The sequence below is a fragment of the Drosophila subobscura genome, chromosome O (genome assembly GCF_008121235.1).
Source record: "Drosophila subobscura isolate 14011-0131.10 chromosome O, UCBerk_Dsub_1.0, whole genome shotgun sequence".
Taxonomy (NCBI): domain Eukaryota; kingdom Metazoa; phylum Arthropoda; class Insecta; order Diptera; family Drosophilidae; genus Drosophila; species Drosophila subobscura.
In genome coordinates this window covers 2,560,520-2,576,442 of record NC_048533.1, presented here as the reverse complement: position 1 = coordinate 2,576,442, position 15,923 = coordinate 2,560,520, and the positions used below count along the sequence as shown (strand labels likewise).

General features: G+C 48.1%; 1 protein-coding gene across 1 annotated transcript; it reads left to right on the top strand.

The window, feature by feature from the left end:
- The first annotated feature begins 6,541 nt into the window (after nucleotides 1-6,541).
- Nucleotides 6,542-15,707, top strand: LOC117897974 (limbic system-associated membrane protein). Its single transcript, XM_034807086.1, has 6 exons — nucleotides 6,542-7,089; nucleotides 9,729-9,930; nucleotides 9,992-10,152; nucleotides 13,983-14,193; nucleotides 14,283-14,540; nucleotides 14,616-15,707. Exons 2-6 carry the CDS (start codon nucleotides 9,819-9,821, stop codon nucleotides 14,849-14,851), a joined length of 978 nt encoding a protein of 325 aa, XP_034662977.1. The 5' UTR covers nucleotides 6,542-7,089; nucleotides 9,729-9,818; the 3' UTR covers nucleotides 14,852-15,707.
- The last annotated feature ends 216 nt before the right edge of the window (nucleotides 15,708-15,923 follow it).

Sequence of the window (15,923 nt, the reverse complement as noted above, 5' to 3'; positions counted from 1 at the left end):
GCCACTTGGCGCAAATGAAAGGAAAATGTCGACTGGAGATGGACATCAGCAGGCAGGACATCAAGGAGCAGTCAGCCTGCCAACCAGCAGACCAGCAGGCCAGCAGCCATTCAGTGGACATGCGATGGCAAGGGTTTACGGGTAACGGGGGGGTATACAGGAAGGAAGCAAAACTTTTCCCAGAGTCCGAGAGTCCGAAACGCAAGTATTTCCTGGTTATTCTTTGGGTCCCGCTGTCCCAACAATCGAGTTAGAGATTTTGATGCATATCAGATGCTTATGCTCGTCCGAATGCCCCTCTGCCTCACCCTGCGCCACTGTTCAACCATCTATGTAAATGCCCCCCAGGGGGTAGGGAGGAACCTAAGCAGGGGGATTATCGAGTTCGGGTGCACTACGGGTGCCTCAGCGATGGAGGAGGAGACATTCACTGTACCCTGTGTGTATTTGCATACACAGTGCGTGTCAAAAGTATGGGAAGAACAACATGTGGAACAACATCCCCTGCAGCAGACAGATTTTCCATTTCGTTTTCCAGACGTTGAAAGAACATTCATTGAATCTGAAGTACGAACGGGCATTCGAATGTTTTCTGGGAAAATGACATATCCAAATTTGGAATGTACACAACATACAGTTTGTTTATTTCTACGGTCATACTGTGGCATCAGCATTAGAGAGATGAAAAATCGAAGCAGTTTTCATTTCTCAATCGCCTGGACGATGCAATTTGCAGTGACTGCACCAGGCCCCAGCGACACCAAGCAGAATCGCAGCCCTCCTCGCGCCACACCGACCGAGGGGCGCTGCCGAATGACGCGCGACGTGTTTATGTAACCGAACCGGTCGCGAACATGCAGGAATTATAGATGTTAGGCTAATATTTGAGGAAAATGAGAGCTAAACACAACTAAAAGAGCTAAAATGAAACTTACAAGGGGAAAGGTATGCTGGTAATTGAGATTTAAAGAGAGGAAGGGACTAAGTGGAAGAAGAAGAAACAAAGAAATAAAGTTTAATGGGAATCGTAGATTCGTAATTATTTTCTCTAGAGCTCCCCTCCACTTACAATTATGATCACTTTGAAGGCATTAATCGATACACATATCAAATCATCGATCTTTCAATCGATAACAAATGGCCACAGCGTGGATAGAAGGCATATCCGCATCACCGTGCATCCCCTGTCAGCCCCTCGGGTAGTGTGTGTGTGTGTGTGTGTGGTTGTTGCAGTGGCAAACACTTTACGAATCATCGAGGGGCTAAAACTTTCCATTCGCCTGCTGCTAATTGGCCCTAAAGCCATGAAACGGACTGTCTGTTGGCCATGCCCATGATGTTATTTGCACAAAACGGATGGAAGAAAAGTAATTAATTATTGTGTGTGTCTGTTGTATAAATAAATATTGTTCTACTGCCTCTCCCTCTCCCTCCTCCTATCGCACTCTGTGCTGTATGCAATTTTCTTTGTTTTTCCTTCATGGCCTTTTGCTTTGTGTGTCAGTGTGTGGGTGTCTGAGTGGATGTGGATGTGGATGTAGATGTGGATGTGGATGTGAATGTATATCTGCTGTCTGTGCTCTGGCCATAAATCAATAGATACACACAGATGAAGAGCGGAAGAGCCAATGCACAAAGTTTAACAGTCCATGTGACACATAAATATGTGAATGTGTGTGTGTGTGTGTGTGTTTCTGTATGTGGGAGAAAGTACAGAGGGGTATCAACCAGGGGGGGCGAGGGAAAAATGAATTGTTATGGCCATCACATCAGTGGAGAGCGAGTGTGGACAGGGGAGAGTGTGATCTCTCCGTCTCTCATTTCTCCCGTACTTCCCAGCAGAATTATTATTATATTACTCGCCGAGACCTGAAGACCTTAATGAATATTTATTATATAATCCGCATCCAAAATGGAGCATACTGGATTCTGGATTCCAATTCGTTTTTCGTATTTCGCATTAATTCAATTAAGCAGCATCACCCCCCCGTCCTCCTCGATCCACTTTTCGGACAGCATCCGACCAAAACGATGCGATGCCCGTCCTGTGCCCCTGCCTCTGCCTGTGCCTGTACCGTCATCATGGCTTAAAATCAGCAACAGTCGAGGAGTCGACTTCCACCTGGCAGACAGACAGAAAAACTGAACTGAACTGAACCGAAAACCAGAACCAAAAAGTCAGAGAGGGAATGGAGTCCTGAGAGCGCAGGAGGGAGGGCCAATCAGTGCGGCATCCTACCGTCCCCAGATGCGTTGAAATGAGGAGCCTCAAAGGGAATCGCATCGTTTATTTATGGAGGGGATATATTCGTTGTGTGTTGCTGCTTTTTGCTGCTGCTGCTGCTGCTGCTGCTGTTGTTGCAACGTAACCTATTCTCTAATCCCTTTACCCATCTCTCCCCTCTGTTTGGCATAGAGATGGATGGCGATGGCGATGGTGCGGGGGGAGGGTAGTCTTAATCAGGGATCTCGCATCTAAATGCGGCTCCAAATTGAATAATGAATGCAAAGTGGCCGGCATTCGACGAGTGCCTTTCGAATCTACATTCTACAATCCAATGCCCCATTCCATGGCCCATTCCTGCACTGAATTAGAGGCGTAGTGGATTTTACAGTGGGCGTGGCTAGCACTCCACGCCCTACCCCGACTCGTACTCCCTTTCGTATCGCTGCTCAATGAAATGCATTAAATCAAGGCATCGTTGAGTGGCAGAGGCGCACAGAAGAGCCCATGGACACACAGCAGGTGGCAGGTGTGTGCGGCACTGCCCCAAAAAGTAGGCAACGAAATGGAAATTTTATCCACCCCTCCCCCACCCAGCAAAGCGTTGGAAGCGGAGGGAGGGAGGGTGTGTGCCCCGCTTACCCGTAAACATCAATTACGCGCCGCCCCCAAAACTATTCACGCGATTAGCAGCGTTTCCTAGTTATTGGATAATAGCTTCATGCCACAAGGGGGCATGGGGCATGGGGCAGGGGTGCTCTGCAACTTACGATGAATTGAATTAACGGCCAAGCGCAGTGCTGTGCTGCCTGTGGCATGGGCGAGGGATGTCCGACTGCGGGCGCTGTAAATTTTCAGCAGGAGGTGCATCTGATAAAAACACGATGCAGAGGCCCAGAGGTGAGCCGTGTCGACAGCTAGAGGCGAAGTGGGAGGCGGAGGATGAGGCCTTAGGCCGGGAGATAGACGAACGAGAAGCAGGCCTGGGGAGGCCCGAAGAGTTATACCCCAATGTTGTGGAGCAGAAATAGGAGGAAGCGAGGCAAGAAATGTAAAACAGAGTAACAGAAACAGCGAGGTGGAGAAGGAGAGAATGAGTCTCAGATCCGATGGAGAAGGAGGCTTTATTGCTGCGTCTCCAACGGCTCCCCGCCATACCCACCACTTTCAGCCGTTTTGGCCTGGGTCTTAAAAGCGAAAAGCCATTTGTATTCATTTGAAATTAATTTAGCATTCATTCAAGGCAAACGACGAGGCGCTGCACGAGTCGGAAGCAGTTGCAGGGGCAGGAGAGAGACACCCATTCATGCTTCTTGCCCCCCCACCACCCAATGAGGCAGGCAATAAATGGCTGCCGCTGTAGCTGCCCCTGTAGCTGTAGCTGAATGGATGGATGGAGGCTAAGCAATGGATAAATACGTGTACGTGGAATACATTTTCTGTGGCACATTCGAGGCGACGACGTCTGCGTCTCCCACTTTCGCTTATCGATAGGCCGTTCATTGTGTGAATCGGGGGCATGCAACAGCAACAGTGGCAGTGGCAGTGGCAGCAGGCAATTCCAAACTACCACAACAATAGGCAGTGGAAGTGGCAGTGGCAGTGGCAGGCGCAGTCGCCGAGGCAAGACTCTACTAATTTTAACAAATTAATTGGCAACAATAAATTCGCCTGGCGAAAAGGTGAAGCCAGATAGTAATCGTATCGGAATGGCGGGAGGCGCCTCCGCTGCTGGATAGATTGCTCCACTAATTTGATTTCTTGAATGGGTTTTAGGAGGCAGCCAGCAGGAGAAAGCGTTAAGTATCGCCCCCTAGCCCATGGCCATAGAGCCCCATGGAGGCGGTCATGGGATACCCTGTAAATGTAGCGAGTCCATTGTTTCAAGGTTCATTCTGTACCACAAGTGTCGGTGCAACAATTCACCGTTAATTAAGAAATTGTGTGGCTCCCCAAAGTGATCCCTGAATCTGAACTCCCTTTTCAATTGCCGTTTGCCAAATGGAATTCCATAATCAAATGTCAATGCATACACACTGGACCATAGGATAGCTGCATCTACAGGAGGCAGGAGGCAGGAGGCACGATGAAGTTTGAAACGGAGCAGGAGGGGGATGGGTGGAATGTGCTCTGTTAATCATTCGTAATGTGCCGCTAGGTGCTGTGTCAATTACAGGGCCCATTGTCTGTCAATTCGGTGCACCCATTACCCTTGCCCATATCCCCCCACTCTCTAATTTGCATTACACATTCCCACATAGAGAGAGAGAGAGATATAGAGAGAGAGAGAGAGATGGAGGATGCATAAGTAGCCCTACAGGGCATTCCTTCAGTCAAGAGGCATTGGCGGCACTTGTGTCCTTCTAGTATCGGGGAAGACCATCAGGGCAGACATTTTATTTATGATGCTCCAAGCCAAAGAGGCGTATGCGTTGAAAGGCCTCCCTGCACACACACACCACCTCCCCCTCCCCACCTAGTAGGAGAGGGGTTTCGCTTTCGACAGGAACATTTGCGGGCCATAACACGCAACATTTGACATGGTCGAGAGAGAGAGAGAGAGACCAAACCAGCAGAGAGGCAGCCAGGCTATAGGGACAGGTGCTGCAGACCCCTCCCCGGGGTAGACCCCTTTGGATGTAGGGGGAGGCGCCACAAATCTCTCACGACTGCCGACGCATGTACATAAACTGCGAAATTGGCCCATAACTGTCTGTTCAATTGTTTCTGCCATCCCAAAGGTTGGCTACAGGGGCATCCGTGTAATGGTGGGTGGGGGGATGCACACATACATACCTATATATTGCGGTAAAAATCACATTTCCATGAGTCTCATGCCCCAAACATGGGTCGTAGTGTAAATCATTCATGTGAGGAGGAGGAGGAGGAGGAGGCCTACCCCACTCCATACTTGCCCGATGTACGTCTGCGGCTGGTGCCCCAAAATGTAGACTATATTAATATGCCAGAAAACGAAAGAGAGGGAGAGAGTGAGAGAGAGGCGACTACGACTACGAATATTCATTTGTACGTGACTATTCAGCATATTATGTTCGTCTCGTCTCGTCTCGCCTCGCCAGGAGTCGCTTCGTTTTGGTTCGCTTTCGTTTCAGAGCTGCAGGTTGCTCGTCCTGCTCGCAACTCGGGGCTGCTGTTTCGTTCATTCGTGCGGCATGCGGCCGTTGAGGCAGGTTGTGCTAATAACCCAGAAAGCGGCTGCCAAGAGACAGAGCTGGAAAGAGATGGAGAGAGAGAGAGAGAGAGAGAGCAAACCAAGATCCTGCGACTTACTCTGCGGTTTTTTAGAGGCCCAGAGGCTCAGAGACTGAGCGACTGAGCGACCGAGCAACCGAGCGACCGAAGGGATAAACGGGAGTCAAACCCTTGCCTTTAAAAATGCAAAACAACAACAAAAACTGCTCATTAAGCATGCTGCCACACGACGTCACACGACGCAGGCAGAAGGCAACAAATGGATGGCAAATTAATATTTGATATGCTCTCTGAAAGGAAAGGCTTTCTCTTCTCTCTTTCCCTACTCTCTCTCTCTCTCTGCCGCCCTCTCTTCGCGCTCTCTCCCTGCGCCTGCGTTCGGCATTCGGAGTGTTTCGGAGTACCGTGTACAGTGTACGGTGTGTGGCAGGTTCTAGCGTGTCCTGCGAAGGTCTCCTCCGAGATGGTCTCAGTTCCAGTACGCGAATCCTACGGCAAGGATGCAACGTGCGCGTGGCATCTCCTACGATTCCTAGACTCCTAGAGGCACAAGAGCCACAGAAATAGCACCAGGAGCAGCAGGAGAGGCAGCGGCAAGAGCAGTGGCAATCACTCTTACATTGTGCCACATTTAAAAATGAAGTAAAGAGTGAGACGAACAAACCGAAGCGAAACGTAACGAAACGGAAACGGGAACGGGTACGGGAACGGAGGAGCGACGAATGCAAGGGCCAAGAGCCGTTTAATAACTAAATCCCTTGGAGGCGCCGCTGGTCACGTCTCTGGACAAGCAAGCGAGCAAGCAGGCGGGCAGGCAGGCAGACGGATACACAAAATGAGACTTCGAGCCCTTCTCCTGCTCCTGCGGCCACCGTCCTCCTCCTCGTTGTTCGCGTGTGTGCGTCAGTGAGACCTGTACGTGTACGTGTACGTGTACGTTTAAGTCTGTGGCAGTGTGTGTGTCCTACAGGGCTGGCTTTGCCACCTAATGTGGCAACAACATATATACGAGTACACATCACATCCCACATTCCACAACGGTGGGAATATAATAATACGAAAGTCCTCGTCCTTGTCGCTGTCGTCGCCATCGCCATCGTCGCTGTCGCTGTCGTTGTCGGTTGTGCTATCGGTGCGTGTCCATGTCCATGTCCCTACCACATTATGTGGCTGCCACATAGCTGTGAGTCCCTGTCCCTGTCCGTGCCCCAGTGTGACTGCTAAACGGAAATATTTCCCAAATCCGTGGCGTTATTAACCCACGGACAGACTCAAAAGAAATCCCAAAAACAAGCCAAAAGAAATGAAAAGAAAGGACTCCGATTGTTGCATGGTTTTGATTTGATTGGTAGATTGACGGTTTCGGTTTGACTGATTGAAGGCAACAGTTGTTGAGGCGGCAATGCTTGGGCCGCGCTCCCCGGCCTCGTCGATCCGTGAATTCCTTGCCTTTGGCTAATTATGGCGCATTGCGCAATCGATTCGATTGTTGGCTGAAAACATAAAGAAAGAAGCGAAACTCAAAGAGAAAGGAGCCCCCAAAGGGAGCCACAGGACTACAGGCAGAACTTCCCAACAGGCAGGACTCGCTGAAGGACCCTCGATGATGATGACGTTGATGTCATTTGGAAGTCATTTCGCGAAAAGAAGCCGTGAGTAGACACAGAGTAGAGTCAGAGACAGAGAAGAGGAATTTAATTTAATGCGCCAAACGGATACCCAAGGATAAGGATAGCAGATAAAACAGGCAGAAAGAGAAGACAGAGACAGAGACAGAGACACGGGAGAGAGTGGCAAAGAGGCAGAAAAAAGCAAACAATGATGGGAGATTGCCCCTTCCACTGTCCATTGGGCTTCCACTGTAGCGGAGGGTGTCCTGCCCGCAAAGGTCCACTGTCCGCTTGTCCCTTCCTCGTCCTTTCATTTTGACAGACAGGCGGCCTGGAAAAAGTCGAAAAAGAACAACAGCCGGAATAATGTTATTCGCTGCTAGACGGATAAAAAATGGACACAACACAGGACAACACACAACTTTTGTTTAATTTGCAGAAGGAGCCAAAACGGAGGAGCCCCACAGAACGGTGGTAGAAGGGGGCGTGTTGTGGGCGAAGCAGTAGGAGGGGCAGATAGGAAACACCTCACACCCTGGACAGGCGATAATTCCGTTGTAATAGCCGCGAAAAAATGCTGCTTATGAGAACCTTTTTCTTCATCAAACAACACAGAACGAAAGGCAGCGCCGAAAGAAGGCAACGAAGCCAGAAAACAGTCAAGAAGCCGACGGCAAAGGCCGACGAACGAAAAAGTGACCAAAACAAATGGTGGAGCCACAAAGGAGAGTCCGTGCCACCCGTTGAACGTGGCTTGACCCTTGGCAAGGAGTCGGAGTCACGCAGCTAATTGGAGTGACAACAAATGTATATTTTTGAGTAATGACCCGGGATTATGAAAGACCCTTCCATTCTAGAGGTTGTGGAGAGGGCAGGGATAGAGAGAGCGAGAGAGAGAGCGGACTTTTATTGCCCCTTTCTCTGAGCGAAAGGGAATGCGGAGCGGGATAACGACCACTGACTGATTACTCAGTTTGGAGTCATAAATAATGAGTGCCAGCAGGGCGGAGGAGACTCGAGGAGACTCCCGCAGGCCACAGACTGACAAATTTCCGCAAGAGAGAAACGGACGAGAGGTAGGAGAAAGGTGGAGCACAAAGGGAGGGCAAGGCAGAAGTGTCAGGGATAGCTCTCTCTCCCCCCTAATATGATATCTCTGTCCATCTGATTTATCCAGTAGATAAAAGATGGAAAAGTATATCGTTGACAAGGTCGTTTAGCTTGGGCTTTGGCACTGCAGTTGATGATGCCACACCAAGGAGAACTGCAGGCGAAACTTTTAATTTCATCCTGCACAAAGTTTTTGACTTTTACTCAGTTTTTCCTTCTGCTCTTCGCTCCGTGCCCCCTCTCTTCTTTGTGGCACTTCGTAATTGCCTTATCCACATCCATGAAGAGGGAGGAGGTGGGAGTTGGAGCAGAAGTTGTGATTCCTGCAGCAAGATACGCGTTGCACGTTCCTGCTGCTCGTGCTGTTGCAACAATCTGTGTTGTTTCGCCTTTTTGGAAATGCAGTTTGTGCGTCAAATCGGAAATGAAATTACCAAGAATTTATTCTGCGGAAATGCCTTTGCAGTGCTCCATTGAGTTTCCCGGACATTCATTTTGTTCGCTTTCATATTTCCACCTCTAAAGAGTTCCAATATAATTTATTTCTACGTGAAAATTACTAGTAGAGTGTAATTTCGAATGGCTAATGAAAGCCCACCCACAGTATTCCTATCTCCATTCTTGATTTCATTCGATAAATGAGGGAACGCCATACGAGAATTAATTGCAGACCTCGAATCAGGCCATAAACTGATTCCGATTTGGGTCAAATATCATTTGGAATGCGGTCTTGAATCGATATATAATAGATTACTGAAGCTAGAGAATGGTTAAAGCAATAGGGAAATCCATTTGGTGATTAATTTCATTATATTATGGATGGCAGAACATGACATTTAGATGACAGAATTTGTGGTATAATTGATAACGCACTCGATCAAATCGACACAGGATTTAATTGGTTTAATTCCTAAAAAATACCTCACAAAAATCAACATTTTTGCATTTCAAAGCTTAATATTATTCAAACGGTATGCCAAAAACACTAAACACTAAGTGTTTGGGTATACATTATAGATGCATTTCTCAGCTTTAAAGAATGGCTAAGTTCACTACAACCAGACGTTAGATACTTAAGTTATGTGAAAAAATAAGTGCTAGCTCTAAAAAACAAAAAAACAAAAAAAGATTTTAAAAATTCGTTTAAAAAAGTTCCGTCATAGAAAACAAAATGTTATCAAACCATTTCTTAGCCCTATTTCTATCAGAAAAAGTTGGACTGGATCGAAGCGACACAATCGTGTCGAGTAGTTTAATTAATCATTTTTTAATGATTCATTATTGCTTAGAGCTCGAATGAAAATGTACATTTTTTAAGTAATTTTCCAAAGTTGATTCCTAAAAATTTCATGGGTTTTTTTTGTATACCTGAAACGCAATTTAAATGCAATTTCTTTGATGGAACCGCAATTACCAATCTCTCACTCTCTCTCTCTCTCTCTTTATCTGTGGGTTCTCTCTCTGGCATCTGGCAGCTGGGATCCATAATTTGTTTTCCGCCTTCACCTTTTTTTTGGCAGCCATAAAAAGCGTTGGTAATAATATTCTTCCTTCTTTCTTCTCTTTTGCAGATTATTAAACCTTAAAATCGTAAAACAGAAACGAAAGAGGAATACCATCCGCAGAGGGAATCCATCAACAGGAGAAGAGCAACGTGAAATATGTCGCCGAAGGAGTACCAGCGACCGGTGAAAGGCTCGGGCACGGGCACGGCCATGGGCATGTCCTGTGTGCCGCTGTGGCTGTGGCAGCTGCTGCTGCTCCTCCTCTTGGGTGAGATCTACTGCATAGAGCATAATTCGAGTGCTTCTCCATATGTGCATCCTTTTCACAGACTGCGGCGGCATGGCGGTATTCGGCGAGGTGCCGCCGCACTACTGGGAGACGCCGTACTCACAGCCATATTTTGACAACTCCTCGAGGCGCGAGGTCACCGCCACCGTGGGCCAGGCGGCGCTCCTCCATTGTCGCGTTCGCAATCTGGGCGATCGAGCGGTAAGTGGGGGTCAATCCAGAGGGTCCAGAGGGTCCACTGGTCAAGGGTCGAGGGAGGTGCAGCATTAAATTCGCATAAACGAAACGAGGACGAGGGTCGAGGGACGATGGGCGGGGCCATGTGGCAAAACAAACGACCTGCGGCGGTGGTCGTGTGGCAGATTTGTAGATTACTTTTAAAAGATTACGCCATAAAGTTGGTGGTCTCTCCCTGGTCCCTGGTCCCTGCCACATGCCCCATGCCCCCAGTTTCAGTCGCTCTCTCATGGTTTGCGGCTCGTTCTGGTTTGCACATTTGTAACACGGCTTCGGCTTCCGCTCCGAGCGATTTGTTAGCAATGCAACAACAGGCGGCGGACCCTGCCACACTGCCACACAGACACACAGCCATAGTGGCACAGTGCCACCCCGTTGTGGCAGGCACCCTTCTTTGTCCTGAAAGCGCTCTGTGGCTGTGCAATTATGCGGTGTAATAAATTTTACGTTGTCCGTGTCTTGCCACCAGTTCGTGCCCCTCGTTTCCTGCCCTGTCCGCCCACCCCCCCTTCCGCCAGTCCCTGCGTCCCTCCGTTCGAACCAGGAAGCGACAACGATGTCAGCGCTCGCTCACTGCCGTGGCCTGGCGTGGCGTGGCGACAGACAAGACGCCCCGTCCCGAGCCGCCCCCCGTCCGACTTTCAGCAAGTCAGTCGTCGGATTGAGTAATTAACGCCCCAGCAGAGTCAGAGGCAGAGGCAGAGCCGAGAAACTCTTGCCCCTAATCCACATGCCACAAGAATGAGAAGGAGGATGAGAAGGGACAGGACAGGACAGGACAAGACCCTGACAACGCATTGTCTCCTGTTATATGCAGCTAATTGGCGAATGTCTCCAAACACCCAGACTCCCCTTCCGTCCTGCGCATCCTTCGCATCCTTCGCATCTCACAACGATGATTCCCAATGCACAGGTCACGATTCCCAACTCGGGATTCACTTTCAAAGATGTGGCAACGGAGAAACTTTTTCCCCCTCGTGCCTCATGACTCCTTCAGCTTGCTTGCTGCTTCATTGCTCCTCCGTGCCTCCTTCGTTCTGTGCTAATTGATAGTCGCAATATGCAGCACGACACCGAAATTTGCCTCTAAATGGGATTTTTCTACATTTTGTGTGGCACGCTTCAAGAGAACGAGTGCCAAAAGAAAGTGCAACGGAAAAGTGAGTGAAGCCTAATCACCGTTGGAGCTGTGTGTGCCACACGCCACACGCTTGCTGTTCTGAGAACTAGTTCAAGTCCCATGAACCAGTTGCTGCAAGTAGTTTGAAGCCGTTTCTCTCTAACCTAAGGGACGATTAGGGGTCCTTAAACTTAACTGCAGTTGGGGGATATCTTTCTGCAAAATATGTACACTCATAGCTCATAATTGCTGGTCACCCAAGCGAAAGAAAATTCGAATTAGCCACATTTAGCTAAAAAATAACTAAAAATACATTAAACGAGGAGGAACGTTGTGAGACGCGTCTTAAGCCGCGTCACAACTCTTATACCCGGTACTCAGTACTACATCTGCACCTTAGCGGTTATTTGTCAAATTTTACATTTTCTCTTCATCTGTCATCTACATCAACAACACTACTCACGCCAACACGCTCCTTTAGCTCGCCACCCTCCCCTAGAGACACACACTGCAGAGTCAGGGCAGAGGCAGCGGCAGAGTCGTGGCAGAGGATGAGTCAGAGACGTGTCAGGGGAAGAGGCCTCTGCCACTGCGCGAAGCAGAGTGTGAATGAGAGAATGTGTAAAAGCAACAAAAGCTGCTGGACAGGGTGGGTTTAGCCACTGCAACTTAATTTCTTCATTGTGGCCATAATAATGATCCAATCGGATCCCAATTTGGTGATCAGATAGATATGGTCATTCCCTACGGAATGGCGTTTTTAGTTTTCTTTTATCTTTAAAATTGTAGATTTGGGAGGTTTTCGCCCTTTTGCGGGGGCGGAAGAGGGCGTGGCTGATTTTTGAAATACACTTGTAACAGTGTGAGCATACAGAAGTCTGGATGCAAAATTTGGTGGCTCTAGCTTTTATGGTCTCTGAGATCCAGGCGCTCAACAAGACGGACGGACAGACGGACAGACGGACGGACAGACAGACATGGCTCAATCGACTCGGCTATTGATGCTGATCAAGAATATATATACTTTATGGGGTCGGAGACGTTTCCTTCTGTGCGTTACATACAACCGTTATGTGCACAAATACAATATACCCTATTTACTCTTCGAGTACCGGGTATAAAAACAAATTCCAGAAAACTCGAAGAGAAATTTTGGCTAATTGGCCAGAAAAATCACTTAATGAAAAACCCAGGAAATGCACCAAAATGATTGGATTAATAGAAACAAACAATAAATTAAAATATAACACAAAATGTTAGTGGAAGAGTGGAAGTTATTGACAAAATTGGATAGTCTATGACTGGGAAAATGTCAGTATATCGAGAGTAGTTAATGGTCTTTATAATGGTCTCTTTAACACCATCACTCTTTGGCATGATTTATGCTTTAATTGTGTCATGTTATGTACAGGCCCCAACATTAAATGATCCTTTGAACCAATGACATAATGAAATGGAATCCCCCCATCAATCATAATTAAAGACAGATCTGTTTCGTCATGCTGCACATACACACACATTCATGCGCTCTCTTGCCACTTGCCACTTGCCTCCACTTACCTCTTGCCCAGCCAAGAACGAACGAGCGTTAATCAATTAATGAACGAACGGAACAGAAGGGAACGGAACGGAACGGAAGGACGACTTTCGAGCCGCGTTCGGGCGCTCGCTCTTGCTGTCGCCTTGAACTTATTTGCATTTGGCGTGAAGGCGTGGAGGTGGTGGAGGTAAAATGCAATTAATTTTAATTGAAAATTAGCGAAACGAATGGTTAATGAATGCATATTAATTTTAAAAATAAATCAAAAGGCTCTTTTGTGTGCTCGGTTTTAAGCCCGGTCGGGCGCTAATCCATAATTAATTGAAGCCAAACAAATGGCGGAGAATTAAGTACGTCTCCAGGGGGGAAACTATCAGGGAAAACAGCAGGGAATTCAAGAGTAAACTAAAGTAAACTACTCCCCAAACACCGTACACCGAACACCGAACAGCAATGAACAGCGAACAGAACACTAAGTAACCCCCGAAAATGCAGCCATAAATTAGATCCCAGACAAAGCCCCCCAAACAGGCAATTAATGAATTTTCTTCTCCAGCCTCTCCTTCGTTCTTCCCCCGCAAATGGGAAAAGTTTTTGGGGCAGCAGCATTTAAAGTTGCTCAATTTGCAACCAACCGACGGGCGGACGGACGGACGGACGGGCGGACGGACGGACGAACGGACGAACGAACGAGGTGAAAGCAGGACTCTCTCTCTCTTTGGCTCTGTTTCTCAGGTAGCCTAATTTATGAGGTCTCCCACTCTCCCAATTCTAAGAATAGATCCAATGTGAAGGCTTCCTCCCTCTCGAAGGAAGCGTAGAAGCGAGGAAGCGAGAGAATATTTTGTAGTTTAATATCTGTGGGGTTACACTTAAACACTGTGGAATAATATGGTTGTGTTCTTAGTGACGTCAAGAGTTTTCCAATTACAATGAAAGGACTCCGGCTGGCTTCCCACGCACACACGAAAGGTCGATGATTTACAGAAAGCAGTGCTCGTATTATTCATAATAATAGAGTGTGTTCTGTTTTAGTTTGTTTGGAAGGGAACGGAACCTTAGGGCCTTGAAGAGCGGCACGACTGTGTGCGTTTCCCCCAACAAAACTCTGATTTTGTTTCCGTTTTTTTGAAGGTCTCTTGGATACGCAAGCGGGACCTGCACATCCTCACGGTGGGAATTCTGACGTACACGAATGACCAGCGCTTCCAGTCGCTGCACTCCGAGGGATCCGATGAGTGGACACTGCGCATTTCGTCGCCACAGCCAAGGGACTCGGGCACATACGAGTGCCAGGTGTCCACAGAGCCAAAGATCAGCCAGGGCTTTCGCCTGAATGTCGTGGGTAAGTGCACAGAGAAGGAGAGACAAGGGGCCCAAGTAATTAATTGAGTCGTGCCCTTCGGGGCCATACCTACCACCTACCACTCTTAGTGTCGCGGGCCAAGATTCTGGGCAACGCGGAGCTGTTCATCAAGAGCGGCAGCGACATCAATCTCACGTGCCTCGCAATGCAGTCGCCAGTGCCCCCGTCGTTCATCTACTGGTACAAGGGCAAGCGGGTGATGAATTACTCGCAACGCGGTGGCATTAACGTCATCACAGAGCGCTCGACGCGCACCAGCAAGCTGCTCATCGCCAAGGCGACACCTGCGGACTCTGGGAACTACACCTGCTCCCCGAGCAGCTCAGGTGAGTCTCCCCAGCCTCCCCCCGGGCTTTCCAGCAACATTTGCAGCATTCTCCCCGCCATCACTTTCCATACAGATTCTGCCTCGGTGGTGGTGCACGTCATCAACGGTGAGCACCCGGCGGCCATGCAACATGGCAACAGCAGCGCCAGCTGCCTCCTGCGCCGCCTCCGTCTCCGCCACACATCAGCAGTGCCTTTGCCTTTGCCACTGGTCGCCATCGCCACGACGATGTGGTTGTTGGCGGCGGCTGTCAGCTGCAACTGGAGCAACATTGCCGCAGGCCTCCTGAATGTCTGCAGTTGGAGCTGATGCAACAGCGCCAGAGGAAGCAGAAGCAACATCCAGAGCAGAAGCTGCCACATGACTGCATCTCCTGCTCCTCTTCCTCCTCCTCCTCCTGCTTCAGCTCCTTCTGCTCCTGCTGCTCCTTAAGGAATGCATTTAATGCGGAGAGCCAGAGGACTCGCAGCAGAGGCGGCGTTTATTACGAACTATAGTGTATATACAGTGTGTCCTTTGAACGAAGAGTATTATCTATAAGACATGCATATATGTATAGGGTATACATCCCATCCATCCCTGTTGCAAGATGCAGAAGCAGAAGCACTAACAGGCGGGTGGCAGTATTACGATGGAACTTTTAACCAGGAAAACAGAGGAAACGAGATACAAGTCCTCTGGCAACAGCACGCACTGTAGAGGTGCCTGCTGCGAGGAAGAGGAAGATACTCTTAATAAAGGAAAGAGGACTCCTCCCACAGCATGTGCCTCCCATAGAAACCCCATCCTAAAACCACTTTCAAGGTTCTTATTTTTCTTGCAATTACAAGTTTTAAATGAACGACACAGAAATGCGTCCGATTGTGCCTCGACAGAAAAAGAAAAAGAAAAAGGTTCTCCTGCTTTTAGATAAATGTCTGGATTCCAGATCACAAATACCTGCAGTTTAGGCATCAAATTCCAACTCTTAAAAGTCCTTTCTTCGTTCCTTGAGATTTCTTTATGAAAGATTGACTTAACTTTTGAATTCTTCCAAATTGTATGCCTCATCCCCACGCAGCACACTCTAAATGAAAAAACAAAAAGGAGGACAAGTTATATAGACGATTATTCGGTGTATTTTATGGATAGGATTTTTATCTGGTTGTCAACCGCTAAAGAAAAAGAAAGAAAACAAAACAAAACGAAAATGTTCTACGTAGAGTCCATCATCTAGTTACTGTGTAAAATATTCATTTACTGATAAATTGTACATTTAGACTCTCGATTTTAAGTGCGGTTTGAAAGGGTTAAACGGATTAACGTATTAACGCATTAACGTAAGCTGTAAGCGGAAGGATTGGATGGTTGGATACGATCCCTTGCTAACCGCAAAATAGAC

Coding starts and splice junctions, on each gene's coding strand:
- LOC117897974 (XM_034807086.1), top strand. CDS start 9,819: ATGTCGCCGAAGGAGTACCAGCGACCGGTGAAAGGCTCGGGCACGGGC. Junction 14,194..14,282: donor CTTTCGCCTGAATGTCGTGG/GTAAGTGCACAG, acceptor TACCACTCTTAG/TGTCGCGGGCCAAGATTCTG. Junction 14,541..14,615: donor CTGCTCCCCGAGCAGCTCAG/GTGAGTCTCCCC, acceptor CTTTCCATACAG/ATTCTGCCTCGGTGGTGGTG.